This window comes from Hippoglossus stenolepis, chromosome 16 (genome assembly GCF_022539355.2).
Source record: "Hippoglossus stenolepis isolate QCI-W04-F060 chromosome 16, HSTE1.2, whole genome shotgun sequence".
In the NCBI taxonomy this organism is placed as follows: domain Eukaryota; kingdom Metazoa; phylum Chordata; class Actinopteri; order Pleuronectiformes; family Pleuronectidae; genus Hippoglossus; species Hippoglossus stenolepis.
Window position 1 is genome coordinate 17,780,102 of NC_061498.1, and position 24,854 is coordinate 17,804,955.

Consider the following 24,854-nt stretch of genomic DNA (forward strand, 5'->3'; position numbering starts at 1 on the left):
TTAAAATGGAGGAAAAAAAACTTTGTCAAGACTGATAGTGTTTGAGATCAATTATGATATAGATTTTTAAAAAATATTAATGACAAGACGATAGCAAATATAGTAATTTGTGACCACATAATTATTGGATTCCTATGAATTCCTTAAATGTCTATTATTTAAAAATCTAAACCAAGCTTCACGTCGTTGTGACATTGTTTAACGTCGATCTAGCTACTTTTGGTTTCCCATTGTAATTCAGGGAGCGCATTAAGAATTGATTATGACATACGTACTTTCTGTCCTTATCACATACGTGGGCAGCGTCTACTTATACATGACATTGATTGGTTTGTAGAAGTTGGGGGGGGGCGTTTGACATCAGTGTGTTAGTTCAGCAGGTAGTAGTCTTTCCATTTGAATGGAGAAAATGAATGAACCGGTTCATTCTGTTGCCACTGCAATTATGGTTTTACTACCGGCATCACCAACTTCAGGTTCAGTGCTCCACACTTCTGCTTCTTATTCTTCTTCCAGGGTTTAATGCCGTCTCAACTACCATAACTATCCCCACAAAATGTTTTCACACTGCAAATGAACCAAACCCCAGTCCAGTTTGATCTGGAACCAGACCACCTCTTCGAGTCAGACTAAATTTTGGTCCGTTGGTCGGGACCATGTTCCGAGGCACATTTCACACCTGTTATTTTGGTTTGGCCTAAACTGAAAAGTCTGAAGGTCCGGACCAAACAAGGTAGGTGTGAAGTGCCCCATGAGAAGTGTAAAAATAAACTTATCAGTGCTCTCTGCTGGACACTATTGCTAAATATCCTCAGTCTAGTTATGTTTTTCTGTCCTTATTCTTGTCCTTTCCGGTTCAACACATACACAGAACAATATATCAACAATAAACTAGAAAAGCCTGTTCTTTGAACTGTCCACTTATGATCGGATCACCTGATCCACATGTTGATGCCAGGTATGAACAGGGTCTAAAAACGGATGCAGGATTTAATTTACTCCTGATCATCTGGACTTAGTGAGAACAAACGTTTGTATTTAGTTCACATTCAAACACTTAATTCCTGTAAAGAACAAATAAAACAAATCCAAAAAAATGTGTTGTATTTTGACTTATCACAAAAACAACTGTTTCATTTGTCTCCAGGTATTTCCTTCTTGTTGGCATCAGAAATCAGAGATATTAAGGAGCTAGAGCTCAAGTGTTCATATATTTTTTTTCAACCAGGAAGTGCAGTCTTTTGAATGAGCAGGAGTGTGACGTGTATTATTGACAATAATGGAGAAGATTAGGACAGCAGCAGGCCTCAGGTATGTCTTCATCCATTGCAAGGAATGTTTCTGCTCACACATTAACTTAATATAATAGCGTATCCAAAATAAATAACGATGAATTAAGTTGACCAGATTACACAGAACCACCTGAGGCCAGTGTGTCAGTCTGTGATGGGCTTCAACAGGCTGCAGGTCACTTCTCCTTCTTGTACTTTCTCATGTTCGCCGCTATCGAGCTGGTGATCTCCACACTTCGCTTGTTCTGTCCAAAATACTCCGCAAACTCTCCGTCTGGCCCCACGAGGTACATGATGATGGTGTGATCGACCTAAGGACAACAAGAGGTGGAATTCAGACAGATACTTATCTTAATGCACAAAATCCTGAATGCATTGTCCTACGTTATCCTTCCATTATGAAGACATGTGGTGAGAGTAACAGCAGAGACCGTTTGAACTCACTATGTAGTCGTTGTCCTCGTCCTTTGGTCCCTGACTGTAATACACTCTGTAAGATCTGGAAACCTGCTCAATCTCAGCTGTTGTCCCCGTCAGGCCAATCAGCTTCGGAGAAAACTCTGAAACGTACGATTACACGTAAAACAACAAGTTCTTTATTATTGAGGTGAACTGAGGATTAATCTGTGGCTCTAAATCAGACAAGATAAAAAATTACATTTAAATATCCAGAAAACTCCAAAATAACTGAATAGTGGTGTTTTTGTGTACTCATCCTGTTGATTACAGCCCTAAAATGTATTATACATTTTAAGTTTTTGCGTTGAGTTAAAAATTATTACTTCATAGAAATATAGCACTTTATTTCCCAGATAACTGTGATATCTTCCTAAAGTCCAACCATCTTTATCAAGCTTTATTTTTCATATGACATCACAGTGACCTTTGACCACTGAAATTTAATCAGTTAATTTTTGACTTCAAGAACCACTGGTAAAATTTGTATTACTAAGAATAGACTATTATAAAGATCAAATCTATGTGTGAGGGATTAGAAAAGGTCTGCCTGCTCCCAGTGCTAAAATTAAACATGAGAGGAAACACTGTATATATGATTAAGCTGCAGGGTTGCATGTTTGTTTTTTTACCTTTCACATACGCAGCCATGGCCTCTGCTGTGTCTCTCTCGGGATCAATGGTGATGAGGATAGGTGTCAGGTTTGGAAGAGACTTTATTTTATCTGTGGGAAGCCGAGCACAAACAGGACGTTTGGTCAATTAACTTCCTGCTGTGTCCAAACAGTCCGTGATGAAAGCTGCTTCTATTACCTATTTCATCCACAACTTCGATCATTTTCTCCAATTCATCCGGGCAGATGTCCGGGCAGTGAGTAAACCCAAAGTAGATGAGGACCCACTGGCCCAGGAAGTCCTCACTCTTGACAGGCTTTTTGTCGTGGTCAATGAGCGAGAAGGGACCGCCCAGTGCCGGTCTTCCTATCGACCTGTTCTTCTCTTTCTCCATCACTGCAGAGTTACACAATTAAATTTAAAAGAGTTACGACTTACAACTATTTAACACAACCAAAACATGATTCAGAGATAACACAAATTCACCATCTAGTATTGTATTTCAACTTGACCTTACTGAGTACAGAACATTTCACACTATAGCTGTTTTAAGACATGAACTCCGGAAAATGTCTGAAAAATTGGGTCCAGACATTTTCTTACATGTGAAGAATGTAGCAGGAGATTGTCCAGGTCAGATGTGTTCACAACGACAACAAAAATGTTGGGAACATTTAGGTGAGGGCTGGGGCCTTGATAGCAGGTAGATCATATTGTAAAAGTTCTGCTGTGGAAATCACAGACTGTTTGTTTACAGCACTTTGACAACAATTACATTAACATTAGCTGTGTCTCAATTCAGAAGCCACATCCTTCAGAGGAGCATCGGCCGAACCAAAATGACAGTCTGGTCTTTTTATTGCGTCACCAGCTTCTCCTGCTCTTACAGCCGTAGTCTAGCAAGAGAGCTATGGACGAGAAAGTTCTTTGGTTAATTAAAAAACGCTGTTTACCGTTTTCCGGTTGAGTTGAAGCCGATAGTTACATTTAAAATTGCTGCCACCATTATCTCTATAAAAAACTGTTTGTTAATTAAGTAAGTCATGGGATAGGTTGGGCCGGAGAGGATGCAGCCAATGGAGCCTCCTTTGCTCAGGGGTGGAAGGACACATTGTCGACCGCATTTGAAGGAGTCTTCGAATTGGGACAGTCCAATCGCGCCGCTGTGACACAATCAGTCTTCAAATGAAGCCGATGTATGGAATTGAGACACAGCTATTGTCTTGCCAAGTTGACCACCGACTTCTTCTATGTGTATCGCTCCTCTTTTTCATCCTGACATGTTTGTGTTCTTCCATTTTTGCGTTAAAAACGTCATCAACACAGTCACCCGCTCACCGTGAACCTTCTGGACATTTTCCAGCTGTGTTCTCACATGGGCTCACTCGGACAATAACAAGAACATTTACCAGGAGGCTGGCAGGAAAAGTTTCAGAAAATGTCCGGCGTAACTGACTTGGACGTTTGTGTTCTAATTTACAACTGGTCCGGAAAATTTCAGGAAAATGTCCAGACTTCAGTGCATGTCTGAAAGTAGTGTAAGATACTCACTTTCTTCCTTTTCCTTTTTGAAATATTTCATCCCTCCCAGCAGAGCGCCTCCGATAGCAAATGTTATTGCTAAAGATTTCCATGTCACAGGCTTTACAGAGACAAGACAAAGAGAAAAAACACGACAACTACTTGAGTCTATTTGTACTTAAATCCAAGCTTTTAAATCAAAATATTATTTTTCTCCCAGACAGCCTGAAATGTTTAAATAATGAGCTCACAGATTCAATCATCTAAACAAACTTTGATGCCGGTTATATGAGAATCATGATCAGCTTATTTAAAATGAGGGACTAAAGTATAAATATTATGACTGTGGTCAGAGAGAAAGATTAAGCAACTGTATAACTGCTATATATCAAAGTACTCAACTATGACGATGTGCTGATGAATACATTATTCAAACACTAACACATAAAGACACCAACGCCCCTTATAATTGCAGCGTTTAAATTTAAGAACGACTTTTCCAAACTAATTCACAATCAGACCTTTCTAAATAAACTCACTACTTGATAGTTAATTACACTAGAATAAATAAAGAGGTGTCAAAAATCTGTATGAATTTATAAGCTTTAACTAAACCTGAGTCACTTACTCCAGACGACTTGGGCACAGCCCCTGATGGGGGTGGAGGAGGCAGAGAGGAAAAAGCTCTTGTGCAGTGTGCATTCAGCCGCGGTGTCGTTCTGCAGGTGAGCCAGTGACTCACGTTCACCTGCTGATGAGAAAATACAAGAAAACAAAGAGCTGTGGTTAGAGGTTAGGCCATAAATCACAATATCAAAGCTTGTATATCTCCACAACAGCTTGGAATTAGGACAAACATTCACCAATTTAAGGTGATGTCGTTTCATGGAAAGACTGATGGGTAACTGGAGACCTCCACTGAATTATTTAGAATTTAAACGAGTGGCCGCTCGTACTTGTAAAAAGGAAAATAACTGTAAAACTATATCAATGATTATAACAATATAATGATCATCAAAAGCAACATAACAGAGGTTCAATACTGTTGCATTGTGCGAGCACAGTGTGGAGGTATAAAACTAAATGGATCTACCTCAGATGTATACAATGTGCTGATTGTCTAGTTTTTTTTTCTCTGCTCATGAAGAAGAGTTTAAAACCAAAACCTTCACTCAAACTTCAAACTATAGTTTTTGGCCATATCGTCCAGCTCTGTGATAAATTGACCATTTTCTAAATGGAGTTTGGTGTGTTGTTATATCCATACTACTCTCAGCTGGTGTTTAGCTGTGCTATGAGGAGAACTGTTTTGTCATATTTCCTAATATTTCGACATTCACTTTAAAACAAGCTGTATGTGAAACTAAACTTCTATGATGAAAGGTTAAAGTGGTGCGTGAGCCCAGAAGCGTAGCTGCAGCCTCACTTGTACGTTAAATGAGCAGATTTGTGAATGGAGTTTGGTGTAGCAGGTGGTAACGGGAGCTAGCTGTGACCTACCGGGCAGCGCTGCTCTCTCCGCGGTGACAGCGACTGTTCGAGTCCGCTTTCTCTTCGTGACACGCTGTGAGTGAGTCTGAAGGAACATGTCTGCAGGACTTTAGCGTTACTGTGAAACAACCTGTGGTATAACACACACTGCGCCATGTTTGAACCTTCACTGAGGCGCCGCTGACACAAGGAAGCGGCTACTGGTTTACACAACGTGACTAGTGAAGGGAAACACGGTCCATTCAACCGCTGTTCTCGGGTCAGTTATTCACACTCCTGATGGATGAATATGATCCATGAAAAACTCAGAGGGCTGATCTCAGACCAGTGTCTGAGTCTTCTTCTATGATCCCGTCAGCCGCTCCGCGCTCTGCTGCCCCCTAAAGGCTGAAATGTCAACTCATAAAGGAGTGAGTTACGGTTATTTTAATGAGATAGATAGATAGATAGATAGATAGATAGATAGATAGATAGATAGATAGATAGATAGATAGATAGATAGATAGATAGATGGAAAGAGAAAAAAGAAAAAATATCTTTCAAATATTTATGTTCAAGGTCAACTTGATTCACTTTTTTATTATTTCATTGTCCATTATTTACACAGTGCACTTCATTTGAAAGAGACATATCAGAGTAAATGTGAAAATCATTCATATCTATTGAGTCTGATCTTTATGAGATCAAAATTAAACATTAACTTGATCTGTAACACAGAGTTTGTAATATTGATGCAATACAGTTTGTAGGTAAACATTAGATGAAAAAATAAATTTGTTTGTCAGTAATGATACTAGAAAAACTTTTACTTTTATTTTTTGGCAGCATAATTGTTAATTTTCAGTCAAAACAATCTCATGAAATTAACATTTAATCAACAAAGACATCGGCAGGAAGTTGATATTTAAATAGCAGTTTTACAATGTGACGGCCAGTTGGATCTCAGCTCTTTATTGACGTAGTAGTAAAACCAGGCCACGAAGGGGAAGACTGTGATGGCAACAGCAGTGGAGACTCGGAGGATCCCGACTGGAGCCCTGACAGAGAACAGTGCAACAGCATCAATCTCTCAGACACAATAGAATTTATCGAAAGATTTGGAATAAATCCTCTGTTCCAATAACGTTACCTTCCAGAGTGACGGCACAGGAGAAGCCAAACAACCGTCAATGACAGACCAGAAAATTCTCTAATGGAGATTTAAAAAATAATTATATAGCATGCAACTTGTATCAGTTCTGCTTTCAAACTGATATATGTACTGGGTTTGTAACATTTAATTTATTAAATTTTATAAAAACTAAATAATGACAGAAAAGTAGAATGACAAAAATAAAGTATGAGCAATTGATTTGTATTCTAATATAAATTATCCATATGTATGAACCGTGCATTAAGGAAACAGTAAACAGTAAAATATATGATGAAGGTCAATTTGATCCTGTATAAGATATATACGTTTACATTGGTGTAATATAAATGTGTGTATATTATCTGAGCATCAGCGGAACAAAGTCATACCTGCCCTCCTCCTGATGGAAGATGTGTGGGATCCTCTCTTTATAAAGCTTCCATCCTAACGTGGCAATAACAGCACTGGATATCATCACATGGAGATCTGCAACACGCCTCCAGGGCAAAGTCTCTGCGAAGAAAACAAACATTTAAAAACACAAATGCAATGGATTTTTCTCTGCAGGTATGTACAGACATTACACAGCCACTAGATGGCGCTTTAAGTACTGGAAAGCTGCACCCAATCAGAGTTCAACTGTTTGTGAAACGTGGAAAACCGAGAAACTGTCAGAAAGCGAGTGGATCAGTAAAGTAGCGTTTCATTTTCCTTCTCAGCAGACGATGCATTTTTTTAAGGACAGTAAATAAACACAAGTACAGATGTGAACTTGTCTCTGTACCTGTCAAATGGGGTTTGAAGCCAATCAATGCACAGAGAGCTGCAGGAACTCCATAACCCACCTGCAACACAAACTCTGTCAATGACCCCTCACATGGAACAGATCACAACATGAGGGGTGGGTGTGATCTTACCATCCACAAACCTGCGTCTGGATCATTGATCTGAGGACAACACAGGTCAATGTTCGGTTATCGATCACGAGTTATAAAGATGTTTGGTGAGTGAAGAGGGGACAGGCGGTGGGAGATACATAAACACCCTCACCTGAACATATGTGGCAAGAGCGAAGAATACAGACATGGAGACATTGCAAATTCTCCAAATCAGAAAACGCCATGTCCCCGTGTTCTCAGCTTTACAAACTTCTCCCATGGTTTCCTCCGAGATTGCATGTCCCCGCCCGGGCATGCGGGACGTACAGATGTAGCAAAGCAGACGCACTGCAGCTTCTACAGTCTGCAGAAATAGAGCGAGACGGTGTGTTTGATATGAAGTACACTAAAGCCAGGGTGCACACACACACACACACACACGGCATATGATTCAATCCCACACACTGTGGCGGATTATTTTGTTATTTTGTTATATTTAATTTATGTTGCATACATGGCATCACTGCACTCCACAATACAGTCATGTGATTATAACGCTTATTAAAATAAAGGCATTCTTCGACATAAATATCTTGTAATGTGTTTAGAATATGAAATACAGGTGATTTAACTTAATAAAATGAAAGCTTGGGTGTTAACCTCCTGGCTGCCCCGTACAACAAAACGAGCACTCATTCCCTGAGACCGCATTGACGTCAGGGCAGCAATGATGACAAAATACTACTTCCGACTCCTCTTTACAAAACAAAACACCCACTGGATGTGAGTGCATTACATTTTGATAATATCTAAAGGAAACACACAGTCGGCTATAAATGCACTATTCAAATTTACCAGAGCAGGAAACTAAAAGATAAAGGACAGATATCAGAGTCGAAAATACACATGGCATGATGCACAGAAATGAATGTCACAGAAGTAATACATATCTCAATATATAGGTATATTCTAGGCTGTTTGTTTTGTTAATCATACTTGGTATAATGCCTCTCTAATGTATCTTTGATTTAGTTCCAAATTTGTATTGGAATTTGCATCATAAAAATTCAAATATATATGTGAGCATTGCAAATATTGTATGTAAACGTTAAATGTTTTCTGGAGGACCCTGATGTAGTTTGGTGCTTTTTAAAAATTGTTACTGTTTATTAAAAGGTACACATATTCAGAAACCTTTTATTCAAAATACTATAAGATATACTGAGAAACAGCAAAGCTTTCTGGAGCTAAGGACAAATTATTATATTGATTTTATTAGGGGTCAGTCACAGGAGTCCCTCAACTCAAGTTTGTCTCACAGTCTCCATTTGGGTTAATACGCCTTCAGGATCCAAGGTGGCTGCTGGTGGGATTCTTGTCTTGTGACTAAGCTGCAAAACAAAGGCAATGAAGTTAAAAAGACAAAACTAGGCCATCAAAAGGTGGAAGAGGGCAACTGCCCCAAAAAACTTTAGGTTCAATGTGTGTCTGGATATTAAGCAAATTCAATAGAGATCAGATATGCTAACTGTTGCTCCATTCATATTGTGACCATGTCTCAGAGAGATGCATTCTGTCATACAGTTGTAAGACATTTGTTGTTTAGGTTTATGAGATTGTTTGAGTTATAAAGTTGTGTTTTATCAAATGTCTTATTGTCTGCTTATTGAGCATTAGTCTTACTCCATCACACTACACTCAGGCTGCAGCCAACAATTATCTTAATCGTCAGTTGGTCTGACAGCTGTTTTCTTTGATGGTTTGTTCTGTCAATATGTAAAAATGTGAGGACATTTTTTCCCTGAAGCTCAAGTTAAATATTCACACTACTTTTGTTTTCTCAGCAGCTGTCAAAATGACAAAGATGTTGAATTTGCTAGCTTCTTTTTCTTCTCATTTTTGCTAAAAAATTACTTAATCAATTTAATCTAGTGTCTGATATCAAGTACTTTTTTTTAGTCATTTCAAATTTAGTTTTTAGTTTGATACATTTTTTTGAATAAATGTTTTGATTCTTTGAGTTTAATTGAGTTAGTAAATAATAGAATTGAGCATGTTCCTGTTTTATTCTGACAGTATCCGTTGTGCTTCGTGCAGCTGTGGGTGTTGACATGTCAGTGGGTCAGCTGATTGCGGCTCGTGAAGCCTCTTGACTAGCCTCTAGTTAGCTTAGCCTATCTGGATGTTTGTTTTGTTGACGTTACCACGCAGGTAGCTGTTAGCTTAGCTTTTATAAATCCCTCCGCAAGTGAACGCGCTGTGAAACATCGTACGGTCGCTGGCCGCTCGTCCCGCGGTGTGAAGAGTTCGTTAGCGGGGCAGTACGTGCTGCGGCTGGGAGGGTGAACTTGCTCTCCGTCTCTCTGCATTGCAGCCCCGGCGCTGCTGATGGAATTCAAACACACAACAATGGCGACTCCCGGTCCCAACAACTCAACGACACCGAGCGGCCACAACGGCAGCAACAACGGAGGATCCGCGGGCCAGCACCAGCACCAGCAGACCCAGCACATCACCACGATGAGCAGCATGCAGGGTGAGTGGAGGGGACGCTGCGGGAAGCCGGAGCCTGGAGCCGGGAGGGAGGGAGCTCACGCTCCGCTGCAGTGAAGGTTAACGTTAGCACGGTTAGCCGTGGGAGGCTCAGGCTACTCCCAGAACTGGAAACACTCCCCGGGGAACAGACCAGTGTGTCTCCCCTAATGGCTAAATACTGACTGTTAATTTCCAAATGTAAAAATAATTATTTTCCTGTACATGTCAAATTAATCCAATGTCCTCGTTGCCATTTTGATATTTGTAGCCCGGTTACATTCTGTTCTGTCGTGTCTGGGGGAGAATCTCACCAAACTCCGTTCTAAAAACCGGTCATTTTAAGTCTCATCTTCAGTTAAAAATGTAACACAAGTCATTTATAAAAGAATATTTTTTTCAATCTCAAAAATGATCAATTACACTTTATTCGGCGCATATTTAATCAGTGTGTCAGTATTCATTTGAGCTGCAGCTACCTTGACATTGATGACGTCTCTTATTCCCAAATTTGAGCTCAATTCGCCTTCTGCATCTAATCGTCCTCGACATTAATCAGCGAATTTCATGTGATCGAGAACGATGTTAATGTTAAAATATGTAAGTCATCAAAACACCTTCACAATTGAAAAATCATTAGAGCTCACGACACATTATATACGGTGGCCCTGAGGTGGAAATTACAAAGGCAAATGGGAAAAATCAACAACAATTCACAGAAAACTACAATAAATACAAAACATAACAGCAAATCACAAGACACAATGTTAACATGGAAAACACAACAACAATGGCACATAAGAACGCACAACTGCAAAACACAACAAAAATTCTAAAAACCCAACAGCAATTTGGAAAATACAACAATATTAACTTCTAACAGATGGAGATGCCTGCAGCCAACTAGAATTGTTGCTGCTTGGACGAACCACATGTTTTCATACTTGCCGTTATTTTTTCTTAGTTGCCGTTGTTTTTTCTTCTGTGTTTTTGATTTGCACCTCTGGGTCACCACAATTAGTTGTGTGGTTGGAAATGTGCAAAACTACATTCAGTTGTTTTTATTTTTAAGTTTGGTGGTTCTCCAGACATTCTTGAACCCTTATTTTAAAGTAGTGTGTGCATGTAGTGTTACAGCATGGTCCTGACGTATATGGAGTGAAACCTGAGGCCGAGCTCCTTGTCAACAGGAACCTTCATTCACTTTGCCACTAAACCAAATGCTCATTGCGATGCTGATATTTTTGTACAAACCCTGTCTCATTTTAACTTTCAGAGTCCAACACCTGCTGGAGATGTCAGAGTGAAACAGGTAGCTACACATTTCATTTGACTTGGTAGAGTAGGAGTAGCACTTTCATTTGAAGTCCAATTAAAGCTTAATTATAAGGTGAAGAATGATGCAATCATCATATTTTGACGGTCAGTGATTTTAATACTAGACCAACTAAAATTTCTCTTATCAGATTATACAATTTTGTTGATTTTTCATTGACCCCATAGATTTACACGACAGAGTATAAGTGCCATGTTGAAGAAAAATATGTTAAGTAATTTTGAGAATCGTAAGTCATAATTTGTGACAATAAAGTAATTATTGAGAAAATCGAAATATTTCAACTAATTCTCGTAACATTAGTTTCGTCTCAATTATTAAGTTGTAATATCAGGAAATAAAAGTCCTGATACTCATAATTATGTGGTACAGATGTGACAAAATATTAAGTATTACCTTATTGGTGAGCCCTATACTAAACTAAAACCTAAAAGTAAAACTTAACAAGATGTTCCATATTCCTCATTTTAACGCAGGCAACCCACTGATCTTCCGATATTCCCCCGGTAAAACGACTCATAACCTAAAATTCTATATTCTTGTAAAATTCCAACATTGTTCTCATATTTAAGCCCTTTTCTCGTGTTATTTATTTCTTCTCAAAATCTCCCAAAATACATTTCTTCAACATGGTTGGAATACTCCGTCGTAGATTTTGATCTGAGTTGCATGTTAATGAAGAAGTTGTACCTTATTTAAACTTAACAGTGATAATAATTGATTCTTAAATACTATTTTATTTGATTTCTTTAATCGTAACTTACCAGGCTTCTGTCATTTATCCCTGTTCTATAATCCTGTTTTCATTCATCTTCTCCTGATCATATTTAATCTTTTACCTTAATGCTGCTAACTCATGATTCCTTACTGCTGACATGGTGCTGAATAACGGTGAGCTGTCCCATGATTTCAAAAACCCAACTGTTAATTAAACTGTAATTTGCTTCCATTTCAAAACCGTTTCACGATGATAATTCAAACTGTCTTCAAGATCTTTTTTTAAAAAATCATATCCACAGGTCATTGTATCTCCTTTGCTGTCACACTGACTGACACATGACATAATTCCCCATCCTGAAGTGCTTGTAGCTGTTTCATTGCATGCTAATGCATTACCCTCCAGATGATGCATTAAACCAGCAACATGATGCTCCAGTATGTTTCACAACTAAGCAAAGCAAGGCCAATTTCTGCGATTATCCCTCGTACCTGATGCTGCAGGATTCCTGTCTTACCAATGGACTTTTTTTTTTAATTCCAGGAAGTTTATTTTTTGAATCTTTAATTTTTTCAAACAAGGGACGCCACATTGAATCTTGGAAGTCTACTAATAAAGCAGTATTATGAGGAAGAGGAGACAAGCTGAAGGTGAAATGTGAGAAAATAAAAGCTGTCTTCTCACCTCTAGGCTTTCAGATAAACCTGTCTGGAGCTCCCCCAAGTAAGCCAACCCTCTTTTGCTTCAGCATCAACAGTTCTCATCCCTTTGTTTCCGACTGACAGTCTGGTATGGGGGAGTCTGTCCTGCTGTTCTCAACTAATCCAAGACCCCGCTCAGACCTCGAATTAACATCCGTCCTGAGGGCTCCGTTCACAAGTTCAGGTGTGAATGCACCCGAATGCGTCCTCAATGCACCTTGAGATCCGATCAGTCAGACAGTAAATGGTCTTCATATAACCCTTTTCCAGTCTTATCAACCACTCAAAATGCCGTACACTACAAGCCACAATCAGCCATTCATACAGTGCTATTATATGCAATCACACACCATTCAAACGCTCACACGCTATCATAGAAGAGCTGTTTCTCTCTCGCACCGGCACACACACCAACACATTGAAAACAGACATATCTGTATACTCAGACTGGGAAAACACTACAAACTCTTCCTGTGTGAACAGACCAGCTTAGAGCGGACCACTTGTGATTGAATCTCTCAGGACGGATGTTACCACCAGGTCTGAACAGGGCCCACGTCAAGACTTACCATTGGTTCAAGAAGGCTTGTGCCGGTTGCTAATTAGTCAATATTTAATATACTTGCCCAGATACTGAAGAATAATAAAGCAGCAGCTTGTCTCTCAGTTTAATATATAATATATATAAGTTTGACTTAAAATACACACTTAAGAAACTCTCTGCTGCATAAAAGGCAATTTTATGTCTTTCTAGCAACTTAAGGTAAGGTGTATTTGTTCTCATCGGCACAAGCCTAAAAACCAGAGCTTCCATTGATACTTTGGCTCAAGATCCTCCCAACTGATGTTAACTCACCGGTGTGATCAAAAAGCTCCTTGCTAAAGACAAGAAGAGACTGAAATGGAAGCTCTACCTCACTGGTTTTCAGTGTGTCACTAACAAGCAGAAGTAGTGCCTGTAGTGTTGTCACATAACAGTTTTATACATTTTTTTCAACTGGTGTGTCTTTTTCTTTTTGGCATGGGTGCACTTTGAGCTTAGCACTTGCTTGTCGAGACAAGGTACACACGCTCAAAAGTTGTCATTTCAACTGATGTTTTCCACTGAAGCCGACTGGAATTCAAACACGCATTCTTGTGGTATTTTGGGTGGAGCGAGCGGGGAAACGCTGTCCTACAATTCAAGGTGAAATCAAAGCAGTTGGCCTTGAGAAGCATGTCTTCACTGAGTTCTATATGTATACATAATATATCAGTGTATTATTTGTTTCCCCTGTTTTCTGTTGACCTGTGGTGGTTTGTGTTTGTGAATGTAGGTGTCTGGGATTTTAGCAGCATGCTGCATTTCTGTTTCTGCATCAAATGAAGGATTCACATGTAGGTAGTACTGCAAGGAAGTGTTAAGAAAATGTAGTGGGTGTTTATAGAGTCAGCGCTTTGCAGAAAGAATTATGGAGTAGAATGTGTTCGTCTGCAGCTGAACAGTTGTCACGATGTGTGCAGTGAGATAAGTTTGTCAGAGATGTTACCACACAATTTACACTCTGTTCCCAGAGTGTTAGGTCCTGCATTAAGACCTTGTTAGTAGTCCGTACCATACTTCTGCATCATCTGTAACGTTACGCATGCATAATGCAATCCTAGTGGCTAGTTTGGCACACCCTTTACAAAGCCAGGTAAAGCGAGAGCAGGGATCGACGTTTCCTACACATGATGGGAGCAGTTGACCAATCACAACAGAGTAGGCCGGCTGGCCAATCAAAGCATACTGGTCTTTATCAAGAGGGTGGCCCTACATAGACAGGAGCATCTATTCTATCAAAAAAAAGGCCAGTTTCCAGATGAAAACCTATTATTTGCCACTTAAGGTGCAAATCTTTCAAAACAGCTCACAAACATGTAGTTTCATTAAATAAAGGCTTGGTGGTTTTCCAAAAAGCTGGGCAGTGTAGTTTTTAGCTAGCATTGCTCAAACTGAGAGAAATAGTGCATTTGTTAGGGATTATTTTCAGCAGTGGATTCATCCACATTTGGTGCTCTTGAGTATTTGGAGCAGCAGAACAGTGTATGTTAATAGTGATGATGGGACATATCACCACAATAATAAAGCTTTAGGGCCCAGAGCAGTTACATATATTAGGATACAAAGACAGTATTTATTGGCATATACTGATTGTTGGTTAGGGTCTTCTCATTGGATTTGTTCAGGACTCTGGTGAGTATACGTGAGTTTTATTACATTCTCTAGAATGGTAATGATGCAGAGGTTGTCTGTTCCTTTCCCATTGTTCTATAAAGAGCATGATGTCCATGGATGTGGATAAATGTACCCATCTCCTAGTTCCTCCTTTTACCTCATTTTATGGTTTGTGTTGTTCTCACTCACCGTTCGCTCTGACCTATCATGTGGGATGAGTTTGCTTTTGATCTTTGCTCAATTCTCAGCATTTTGTTGCTTGGGTTTAAAATCTGATCCCATGACTGTTTTATTCCACTGGTCAGGTAAACGCAAAGCCCTGAAGTTGAACTTTGCCAACCCACCGATCAAACCCACGACTAGGTTCACGCTGAACACAGCGGGGCCGCCTTTCCAAAACCCGCACATGTGAGTGAACCTCAGAGCTTATGTGCATTTCCCCAAGAAAGAAATCCAGCTGTATAACATACATTTTTCTCCTTTTGCATTATCGACCATGGTTTTCGTAGAGAGAGGCTGAGAACACACAGCATCGAGTCATCAGGAAAATTGAAGATTTCGCCGGAGCAGCACTGGGACTTCACTGCCGAGGACCTGAAAGATTTGGGCGAGATTGGCCGAGGGGCTTACGGCTCTGTCAACAAGATGGTTCACAAGCCGAGTAACCAGATTATGGCCGTCAAGGTGATCATTTACCTCTGATTGTTCAGACGAGGGCAAGACATGGTAACAGAGACCCAGATACGGAGGTATCTGCGGGCACAGGTTCTCCTTGCTGGTTATATACTTTTTTATTTGCATTAAATTACGACTTTAGTCTGAGAATCTCAGAATAGTTTTCCTTCAATATGGCCCTAAAACTACATCGTACAATACAGACATTGACAGTAAAGAGGAAAACCTTTTCTGCACTGTATATTCTCTAAAATATACAGTGCAAAGTTTTCATATCAACAAACATAAACGAGTCATAGCAGGCGATATTTTCTGTAAATCTGTCGGGCTCCAGTACCTGCGCCTTTTGACCGTTTGACAGTGCGATGATAACTTTGTGTTGTCTGTTCAATCGCAGCGAATTCGTTCAACGGTTGATGAGAAGGAGCAGAAGCAGCTGCTGATGGACTTGGACGTGGTCATGAGAAGTAGTGATTGTCCTTACATCGTGCAGTTTTACGGTGCTCTGTTCAGAGAGGTGAGGTCAAACCACATTTCAACATGAAACAGTTTTTATTGGGTTGCTATATTCCAATTGTTTTACTGTTTCACGGGTTCATAAACCTGATGACTGCATCTCTTCTGTTTCAGGGTGACTGTTGGATTTGTATGGAACTTATGGCTACCTCGTTAGACAAATTTTACAAGTTTGTATATTGCTCATTAGATGACGTGATTCCAGAAGAAATATTAGGAAAAATAACATTAGCTGTAAGTTGATCATCATAGAACATATGTCTTATTATACATGAAGAAGCCTGATTATCAGCTGCCCATACTCAAGACATGTTTTGGTGTTTTTGCAGACTGTGAAAGCACTTAACCACTTAAAAGAAAACTTGAAAATAATACACAGAGGTAAGATAACACCAGGGACTTTTCCCATCTTGGATATTTTTAAATGATAGCTTTGTTTTTTGTTTTTTCGTTAACCAAGCATTTCTTCTTCTCCTCCAGACATTAAGCCGTCAAACATCCTCCTGGACAGGAACGGCAACATAAAGCTGTGCGACTTCGGCATCAGTGGTCAGCTGGTGGACTCCATCGCCAAAACCAGAGACGCGGGGTGCAGACCATACATGGCAGTAAGTAGCACTGAGTGTGGTGCGATTGGTTTGCGCTGTTTTCAAACTTAGTGGTGGAGCTCAGTCGCATCCCTAAGATGTTTTTTTTGTGCCTCTGCACCATCGACAGCCAGTGTCTGGAGGCATTATGTTTTCAGGATCTCTCAATCAATTTTCTCAAATTAGGTACAACTGCTCAGTTGGACTCACGGATGAGCTGATTAGATTTTGGTGGTCAAAGGCCAAAGTCACAAAGGCCTCATTAAACATGATATCTCAAGTCCACCTTTCATTTCTTCAAAGTTTGACCAGTTGTCACTTGGACTCAAAGATGAACTGATTTAGATATCAGTGTCAAAGGTCACAGTGATGTCATATGAGTTTTGAAAAAAAGCATATAGACTAAAACTGCACTGGTTAGTGGTGGCAGACAACCACAGGGCGGTAATTCTATTTTTTATTTGGTTTTATCAACCAAGCACAAACCTGCACGTATCAAAATAAAAGACTCTAAATGTCCCCACTGCGCTTCAGAGAGTCTTAGATTACATCTCTACCTTTTGTTTCTTGTTATTCAGTGCAGGTTTCTGACTCGTCTGCTGACACAAGAAATCAGTTAAATCTTTGTGCTGTGCTGAAGAAATGATTCATGGTGAATCAGGACAGCTGCTGTGGGTGTTGCTGAGTATATTGAAACAAAACTGAATGACCCGGTTGTGACTAAGACCTGGTATCGAGTCATGTATGACCTTAAAGAAGGGTCAGCAGAAAGTTGTAATGTACAACTGGAAGTGCTTCTTTTTTGTGATTAGTGTGCAGCAGTCTTGAAATCTCAGAGCCAGAAATCTCAGCACTTGATCGGAAACATCTTCATCAGGTTGCAGATGGTGGTTTGTATGTACTTGGGCTGTTAGTGCTTTGGAGGTGCAATAATCTTACTTCACATTAAACTCTATTTTACATCAGCTGACCTGTTTTGTGTAGGAACAAAATAAACAATTCTAACAGGGAAATTATGAAAATGTCACCAAGCAGAGGTGAAAGACTGGATTTCAGCTCATGATTATTTACACTATTGATTAAAGGGAGGATTTTCTACTTCACTTCTTTAAAGTTGTGGCATTGACAAGAGACAGATTTTAAAAATCAAGAGCAGTACAGACCAAAGCTGTTGGTCATTAAGATGTGAATTCATATGACGAACACAGTAGGAGATTGTGCGGGTCAGACGTGTTCATTATAACAGAAGAAGAATCAGGAGGGGAGCCTGGGTAGGATATGCAGGAGGCAGGACATGATGTATTAATTCCACTGCAGAAATCATACGTTTTACTTACAGCACATTGACAACGGCCCTCATTGCCAAAAGCTCTTGAATCTCGTTTTCTTTCCAAATAGACGTCTTTATCTGTATGGCTCCTCTTTTTCATCCTGAGCTTTTTGTATTCTTCCAATTTCATGTCTGTCGCGTGTTAGAATAGTTATCAATACGCCCACTAGCCTGCTGTGACATTTTCCTGCTGTATTCTCACATGGACTCCCTCAGACATTTTACTAGGGGGCTGGCATTCCGGGCAACTGACACTGACATTTGTGTTCTCACAAACAGCCCCTCTGTAAAATTTCAAGAAAATGTTCAGACTTAAATTCAGAAAGCAGCTAAAGATGAGCGGAGTTTTAGTCCCTGAAATCTGTCAAGCTCCAAAAACACAATGACTGACTCAACAAGTCATTTAATTTGTACCTAATGAATCACAGTTTCTTTCTCAAAGGCCCCGGAATACAACACAGACTTTTCATGTCCAAGCCCAAAGCAAGAAAATCCTGCTGCAGTCACACCACAGGCTGAGTCATGCTCCCCAGGACATGTAAACCTGATGGTGACAACTCTTGATGTATGTCAGCTTCAGACTTCCCATGTGTCTTGTTAAAAGCCCAAGAAAGCGCAGTGTCTGATTTGATGTGATTTGGACACGGGATACGTTCAATATTGATACACTTTTAATAAAAAGGTGACCGGTGCTTTGCAGCAGCGACGCTGGGACGTGTCAGCATAAGTGACATTGTTGTGTCGAGCTTCACCGAACCATTTTTTTGCCTTTCATAAAGAAAGCTGCAACCAGCATTACCACAGGCCAGGAAAAACATCTCATTCTAAACAGGCAGGTTTAGAACAGACAGTGATACTACTAGTAGTCTAATAGTGATATACTGAATAGTGAAAAGCAGCAAACTCACATTTCAGAAGCTGCATGTGAAGCAGTTTTACCTCCATGTTTTCACCCCTGTCTGTTGGTCGGTTGGTTTGTTTGTCAGCAGGATCATGTAAAACTACAGAACAGATTTCCTTGATACTTGGTCGAAGGACGGGAGATAGACCCAGCAAGAGGTCGTAAAATCTTGGGGCTGGTCAGGATTTGCGTGCGTGCGTGCGTGCGTGTAGTATTTCTACAACATAACTGCGACCGCAACATAACTGAAGAGCACCAGATCTTTGGCAAAGCACAGAGATGATCTCATTGTGACGACATTACTTGAGGATATTTTCTGCCTCTGGGTTACGTCAGCTGGGGGTACCTCCCTCCCTCCCTCGCAGCCTCCCCCAGTGACTCCACAGCAGTTTCCATGCTAAATTTGGTTTGACTCTCACTATCAGGACCCAGCAGCACACCACCACCATGCATGCTCCCGCCGTCTGAACGGCCGAGGCAGGGCACTTCATTCATGACTCTGATTTAAAAGAAGTCACCCGGCAGCTTCCCGTGGCCGTGAACTCAGGCTGCAGGAATCTCAGCTCCAGTTTCTTGTTTCCAGCCGGCACGCTCGCCAGGTGTTTGATCACCACGCTGCTGGAAACTTATTTCCATGGGCCAAGAGAGAACCCATTAAAGTTTGGTGCAGACAAAGAGGCAGATCCAGGACTTTTTAATCTATTTCTTTAACATTGTGAGATGGGACATTTTTTGATATCGGACAGATTTTTATGAGTGTGTGAAATTTGTTGCACCTTGATTGCATTTATGGAGACAGTTGGTGAAGGTCTACTATCTACTGAGTGCCATTCTAGTTATTTTCTAGACGATGATAGTCTCACATGTCTGTGGCTAGTTTGTCGAGCCTTTACAGTTGTTTTTTACATGTAGTTGCACTAAGTTTAATTACTGTGCAGTAATGCTGACAATGTCATTGCAAAATATTATTTATATATACATAAACCAAGATTCTACCATGACAACGAAAATATTGTTAGGTTGTGATACTTTATAGTATTTGTTACTGTAGTGTATATAGTTCTTGTTGTTCTCATCCACAGTATACGTTCGCTGCTGTTATTCAGCCTGAGCTTCCAACTGTCCCGTGAGATTACAAGTTCAATATTACTTAAAGACACAAGTATCTCCCAGTGTCTCAACCTCAAACCAAAATAAAACTGGATCAAACTACACAGATGGGATATGTTTGCTTCAACGCTCTCTATGCTAATTATGACCTTATTTTGGGATATGAATCTCATTAATTCCCTAAAACCGAGCAGATCATTTTTTCTCAAGTGAATGCAATACTCTTCCATACGAATACTACAGATATAGATATACAACAGTTTTTTTTTTATTGATGAGTGATAGAGCGAGTGTTGATTGGCCCAGTGAGCAGCTTTTGTATTTAAATTTTTTGTTTTATCAGATGTATATATATAGGATAATGTAGTAGATTGTGGTCTAACTTACTGTTTTGTTTTTATGTTTTTTTTTAATGCAAATTTAACCCGTGTAAACCTGCAAATACAGAATTTTGTTGTTTGAATAAACAAAACTATAAATGAGATTTGACAGATTTGGTTATTAGACTCAGACCTCTGTCATGTTGCTACTGAAACTATAATGACACTGAGTGGAGCTCTTACCTCAAACAAGTTCAACCAGTCGTGGATTCAACATTTTCTTCCACCAGATCTGGATCAGTATCGAGTACTGCACCAATCTCATAGATCGCAACAACATAAATACGTCTGAATTTTCTTGTTTTTACATCAAGATCCAAACTGTATTTCCAGATGAAAATCTTGCAACACACAGGAAAGTGTGTCAGCCCTTTGAATCAGCCCCTTTTTAACTGGATCCTCACAAATATTTAATGCACACTACTCTAGCTCTTGCCCCATCCCTCCACCAAGTTCGGTGGAAATAGGTCTCCTTTTGTTTTTGATTCATTATTTTCTCTATGAAAACTGAAAAAAAAACGAGGTTAGATGCTGATATACAGTTTCCAGAGCTCAGAGATGATTTCTAGTTACATATTTTGTAAAGTGTTTAAAAAGATCCAAAGGTGGAAGCTACAAACGTTAACATTGTTGTCTGATCACTTCCCTACTAATGCTGTTTATACTGGAGACAGTTTATAAGCTGAGTGTCTTCCAACACTTCCAGTCTTGGCAGATGCGATCGGACTCTCTGCAGTCTCGTCCTCTGCTCGTCCAAAAAATCTCATCGCTGCTGCAGCACAGACTGTCCCATTGTGCTGCTTGGTGACGTCAGCATCTAATTCAGGCCTGTGAATGGGCCAGAGAGGTGCTCGCTCCTCTGCAGAGCACAGCAGCAGGAGAGGCAGCAGATTTCTGCAGCCTCCTGGAAACACCTCATTACCACGTCTGCTCTGTGAATTCAGACCAACTGAAGAGGAGGTTGTACATGAACAGAATTGGCAGACATGTAAAACACTTGGAGTCATGAGAGGCAGGAATAAGGAAGCGTGCAGAGCGATGTGTGAGCTCCGGAGCGGATGGCATCTCGTCGTGCAGGTGTAAACATGCCCAGAGGTGATGAGCTGCCTCGGTATTCTCCGGAGGGGTGGGAGAGTTTGTCGCATTCATGAACACCTGTTTTCCTCTGATGATCTCAGAGTGTAAGAAAGGCGTTAACAACAACAACGCTTTTTTTTGTTACAGTTACATTCCCTTCTCATACGTCTGAGATCCTTTGTGATGGGTGTCCTGAACAAGATTTGAAGCTCAGGGGCTTTAAACTGAACAGACACAGTGACATCTGGTGGTTTGCAAAACTTACAGCAACCCTCCCGAATGATCAAAATGATCTAATGGTTGCCTTTGCTAAGGAGGTTATGTTTTCACCCATGTTCGTTAATTTGTTAGTTAACAGGATTATGCAAAAACTGTTGGACAGAGTACAACAAAACGTGGTGGAAGATTGTGATATTAGTCAGGAAAGAACTCATTTTGTTGCCGATCGGAATCAGGGGCCGGCTTAAAGATGTTTTTGTCGCTTTCTTTAACATCATGAGATGGGACGCTTTTCAACATTTTCATTTATTTGTCAGAGAATAATTCATGGATCTTGATGAAAAAATGCTGGCATGTTTAAGGGACTTACATTTATAAGTGTGTGCAGTTTGATGCAAATCCAAACAAAAATCTCGATCTAGTGAATTTAAATGTGGATTCATAAGGCAATGCAACTTTATTTATAAAGGACATTACAAACATGGAGGTATCACTAACCTGTGATCTTATTACTTTATATTTCCTCCGTCACAAACTGTATCCCACAAAGCACAAAGTTGTCAGGATGCACAACAGCTTTCATAGTACCTCTGTTTGAAATCAGGTTTGGCTGTTTACTCCTGTTTCTGGACCCACATTTTGAACCTGATTTTCTTTTTTTTCCAGCCAGAGAGAATAGACCCGAGCGCCTCCAGGCAAGGCTACGACGTGCGCTCAGATGTTTGGAGTTTGGGAATCACACTGGTGAGTCAATTGCTGTGATGTCCATAGATCCTTAAAATAATTTAAAAGTATAGATTAAAATAACATTGCAATCTGCATGATTTTTTGCCTGATTTTCAAGTTATCTCTGGAACTCGCTTACAAAAATCCCCAGATTTTAGATTATATTTGTAAATATTATATATTTAACATTATCAAGGTTGTGGATGAGTTAGAATTCAACAGAACTGATATTCTGTGTATCTGTGTATGTTTTTCAGTACGAGCTGGCCACAGGACGGTTTCCTTACCCAAAGTGGAACAGTGTGTTTGACCAGTTGACCCAGGTGGTGAGAGGAGACCCTCCACAGCTCAGCAACTCGGAGGAGAGGCGCTTCTCGCCCACGTTCATCGCCTTTGTCAACTTGTGGTGAGCAAAGACTGCCGGGAATTTATCCTGCTGCATTATGCCATGGAAAGGGACCGTTTGAGAATTTCTGTGATGTTCTAATACTGTATCAGCAAATTGATTCTGCTTGAAATTTTCTGTTCTGTACAAATTCCTTCCCTGGTTGACACATGACTCAACTGCATCCTCCAATGTTTTAAAACTGTTCTAATGTCCTCTTTTTTGTATCTTTTCCTCAAGCCTTACAAAGGATGAGTCGAAAAGGCCAAAGTACAAAGAGCTACTGGTGAGTTCATGTCGAGTCATCATGACGTCTACAACCCTCTCTGTCTCACTTAGAAAATACAAAATGAATGGTTCAACATATTAAGAATCCCCAAAGAAATTCTTGTGCTAGATGTTGCTTCTATGTTACAGTAACAAATAATAATAAAAATGATGTGAAGCATGAGAAATTTGTACAGAAGTTTGTATTAATATAATAAATAAATTGTCATTTTTTCTTTCCAGAGAGACGCGTTCATTCAGATGTACGAGGAGCGCACGGTCGATGTTGCCGGTTACGTCTGCAGGCTCCTGGATCAGATGCCAACATCTCCCAGCTCCCCCATGTATATGGACTAAAAGCACACAAATATATGAATAAACATGCACCAGTCTGCAAAAATAAAGACATTAAAAAAAAAAAAGAAGAAAAGATAACGATGTAGACGAAACAAATCCTCATGTAAATTTGCTTGGTCCCTTATTGCAGTGTTAAGAGAATTGTAAAGCCTAAAAGATAAATGAACACCACTTGCAGCAAAAGTGGTGGAAATTTCAGTCATGTCTGTATAATATATAAACGTTAACACACCTCTGTTTCTCTCTTGTTCACAAACACTGACGCACAGTGTAAGTATAATAGCAGCTGAATCAATCAGTCAATCATGGATGCATCTTGGTGATTAGTAGTAACTAAAAAAAAAAACCTGCCTGGAACTTGTATTTATGGAAACCAAAATCATGTGGAGTTTCTGATGTGGAGATTCTTCAACATACTGGAATCATGCTCTTTGTGAATTGTCCCACTTCTTCCATGTACGTGAATGAAAGCATCGTGTTTGGTATCTTAATGGAACTTTGCTTCTCTGGGTGTAAAGCAGTTTAAAAAGGTGAAAGTGTCGGTGGTCAGACTCATGTTAGACCTGTATAACAGTCAGTGCTCACTGTGCAACGAACGATATGCTGATATAGGAATAAAGAGAGGGGAAGGGAAAGGTGTGTTTGTGTCTTCTTTTTCTCCGAATAAGGTTTACAAAAATATGTTTTGTATGGTGAATCTGAATTGAAGTCTGTGCAAGTTTTGAACACATGGAACCAGATGCATGTGTGTATCCAGTTTGCTAACATCTATAATCTTTGACAAAGCTTTGGCCACAGCCTCCACTCTTTTGGTTTCAAAGGGTTTACTTTAGAATTTCATAAATAGTTCTCAATCAGTTAACTTAATACAAAATACAGTAAACAAAGGAAATATAAATATACTAACATCTACATGGCTTCTCAAAAATGATTTTCATACACACATTCATAAGTGAACATTTGAACACATTGAGCACACTTCTTGCAAACTGGGCCTTTTCTTTTTAAAAAAACTACCTTTGTGTATAATATAGTCATAAACATGTTAAATAGGGCTGCAACAAAAAAACATTTTGCTATTCCCCAAGACCCAAAGTGACTATGCAAAACCCAAAGCGATTCCCTTAAATATCCTGTACGACAAGAAGAAAAAAACTTTAGCCACACATTTGATCATCTTTAAACAGTAAATGTCCAGGTGCAGATGAATTTATAATTCTTTGACCATGCAATTGATTAATCGTTGCAGCTCTACTATAATCCATAAATAACCAACTACAGTATATGACCTATATGCAAGTCAAATTGTTCTTGTGGTTGTGTTTTTTACTATGTACAATGATTTATTGTAGCTTACCTACCAAGGCTTCAATGTTTCCACTGCAAACATTTCAGATCATTTATGATATTAAATATTATAATTTACTTGATTCACCTTTGATTATTTTTAGTCTT

General features: G+C 39.7%; 3 protein-coding genes across 7 annotated transcripts; 1 reads left to right on the forward strand and 2 right to left on the reverse strand.

The window, feature by feature from the left end:
* Positions 1 to 1,087: 1,087 nt before the first annotated feature.
* On the reverse strand, positions 1,088 to 5,621 carry LOC118123923 (protein SCO1 homolog, mitochondrial). Of its 2 annotated transcripts, none has more exons than XM_035181627.2 (7): positions 5,385 to 5,621; positions 4,513 to 4,632; positions 3,915 to 4,005; positions 2,562 to 2,759; positions 2,381 to 2,473; positions 1,737 to 1,852; positions 1,088 to 1,603 (listed from the first exon to the last, which is right to left on the reverse strand). In XM_035181627.2, the coding sequence occupies exons 1-7, from the start codon at positions 5,529 to 5,531 to the stop codon at positions 1,469 to 1,471; spliced, it is 900 nt and encodes a 299-aa protein (XP_035037518.2). In that variant the 5' UTR covers positions 5,532 to 5,621; the 3' UTR covers positions 1,088 to 1,468. The 2 variants fall into 2 exon arrangements, with proteins under 2 accessions (XP_035037518.2, XP_035037517.2); XM_035181626.2 differs by having other exon boundaries at positions 4,513 to 4,635; positions 5,385 to 5,620.
* A 313-nt stretch (positions 5,622 to 5,934) lies between these two features.
* Positions 5,935 to 7,784, reverse strand: tmem220 (transmembrane protein 220). The gene is made up of 6 exons (XM_035180307.2): positions 7,558 to 7,784; positions 7,425 to 7,454; positions 7,292 to 7,352; positions 6,897 to 7,020; positions 6,505 to 6,564; positions 5,935 to 6,412 (listed from the first exon to the last, which is right to left on the reverse strand). Exons 1-6 carry the CDS (start codon positions 7,699 to 7,701, stop codon positions 6,280 to 6,282), a joined length of 552 nt encoding a protein of 183 aa, XP_035036198.2. The 5' UTR covers positions 7,702 to 7,784; the 3' UTR covers positions 5,935 to 6,279.
* Positions 7,785 to 9,476: 1,692 nt separating this feature from the next.
* Positions 9,477 to 24,034, forward strand: map2k4a (mitogen-activated protein kinase kinase 4a). Of its 4 annotated transcripts, XM_035180303.2 has the most exons (13): positions 9,477 to 9,921; positions 11,194 to 11,229; positions 12,662 to 12,694; positions 15,175 to 15,277; positions 15,379 to 15,553; positions 15,942 to 16,061; positions 16,175 to 16,294; positions 16,390 to 16,441; positions 16,541 to 16,668; positions 22,331 to 22,408; positions 22,648 to 22,796; positions 23,016 to 23,061; positions 23,286 to 24,034. In XM_035180303.2, exons 1-13 carry the CDS (start codon positions 9,774 to 9,776, stop codon positions 23,397 to 23,399), a joined length of 1,302 nt encoding a protein of 433 aa, XP_035036194.1. In that variant the 5' UTR covers positions 9,477 to 9,773; the 3' UTR covers positions 23,400 to 24,034. The 4 variants fall into 4 exon arrangements, with proteins under 4 accessions (XP_035036194.1, XP_035036195.1, XP_035036196.1 ...); XM_035180304.2 differs by lacking the exon at positions 12,662 to 12,694; XM_035180305.2 differs by lacking the exon at positions 12,662 to 12,694 and having other exon boundaries at positions 15,187 to 15,277.
* Positions 24,035 to 24,854: the final 820 nt, after the last annotated feature.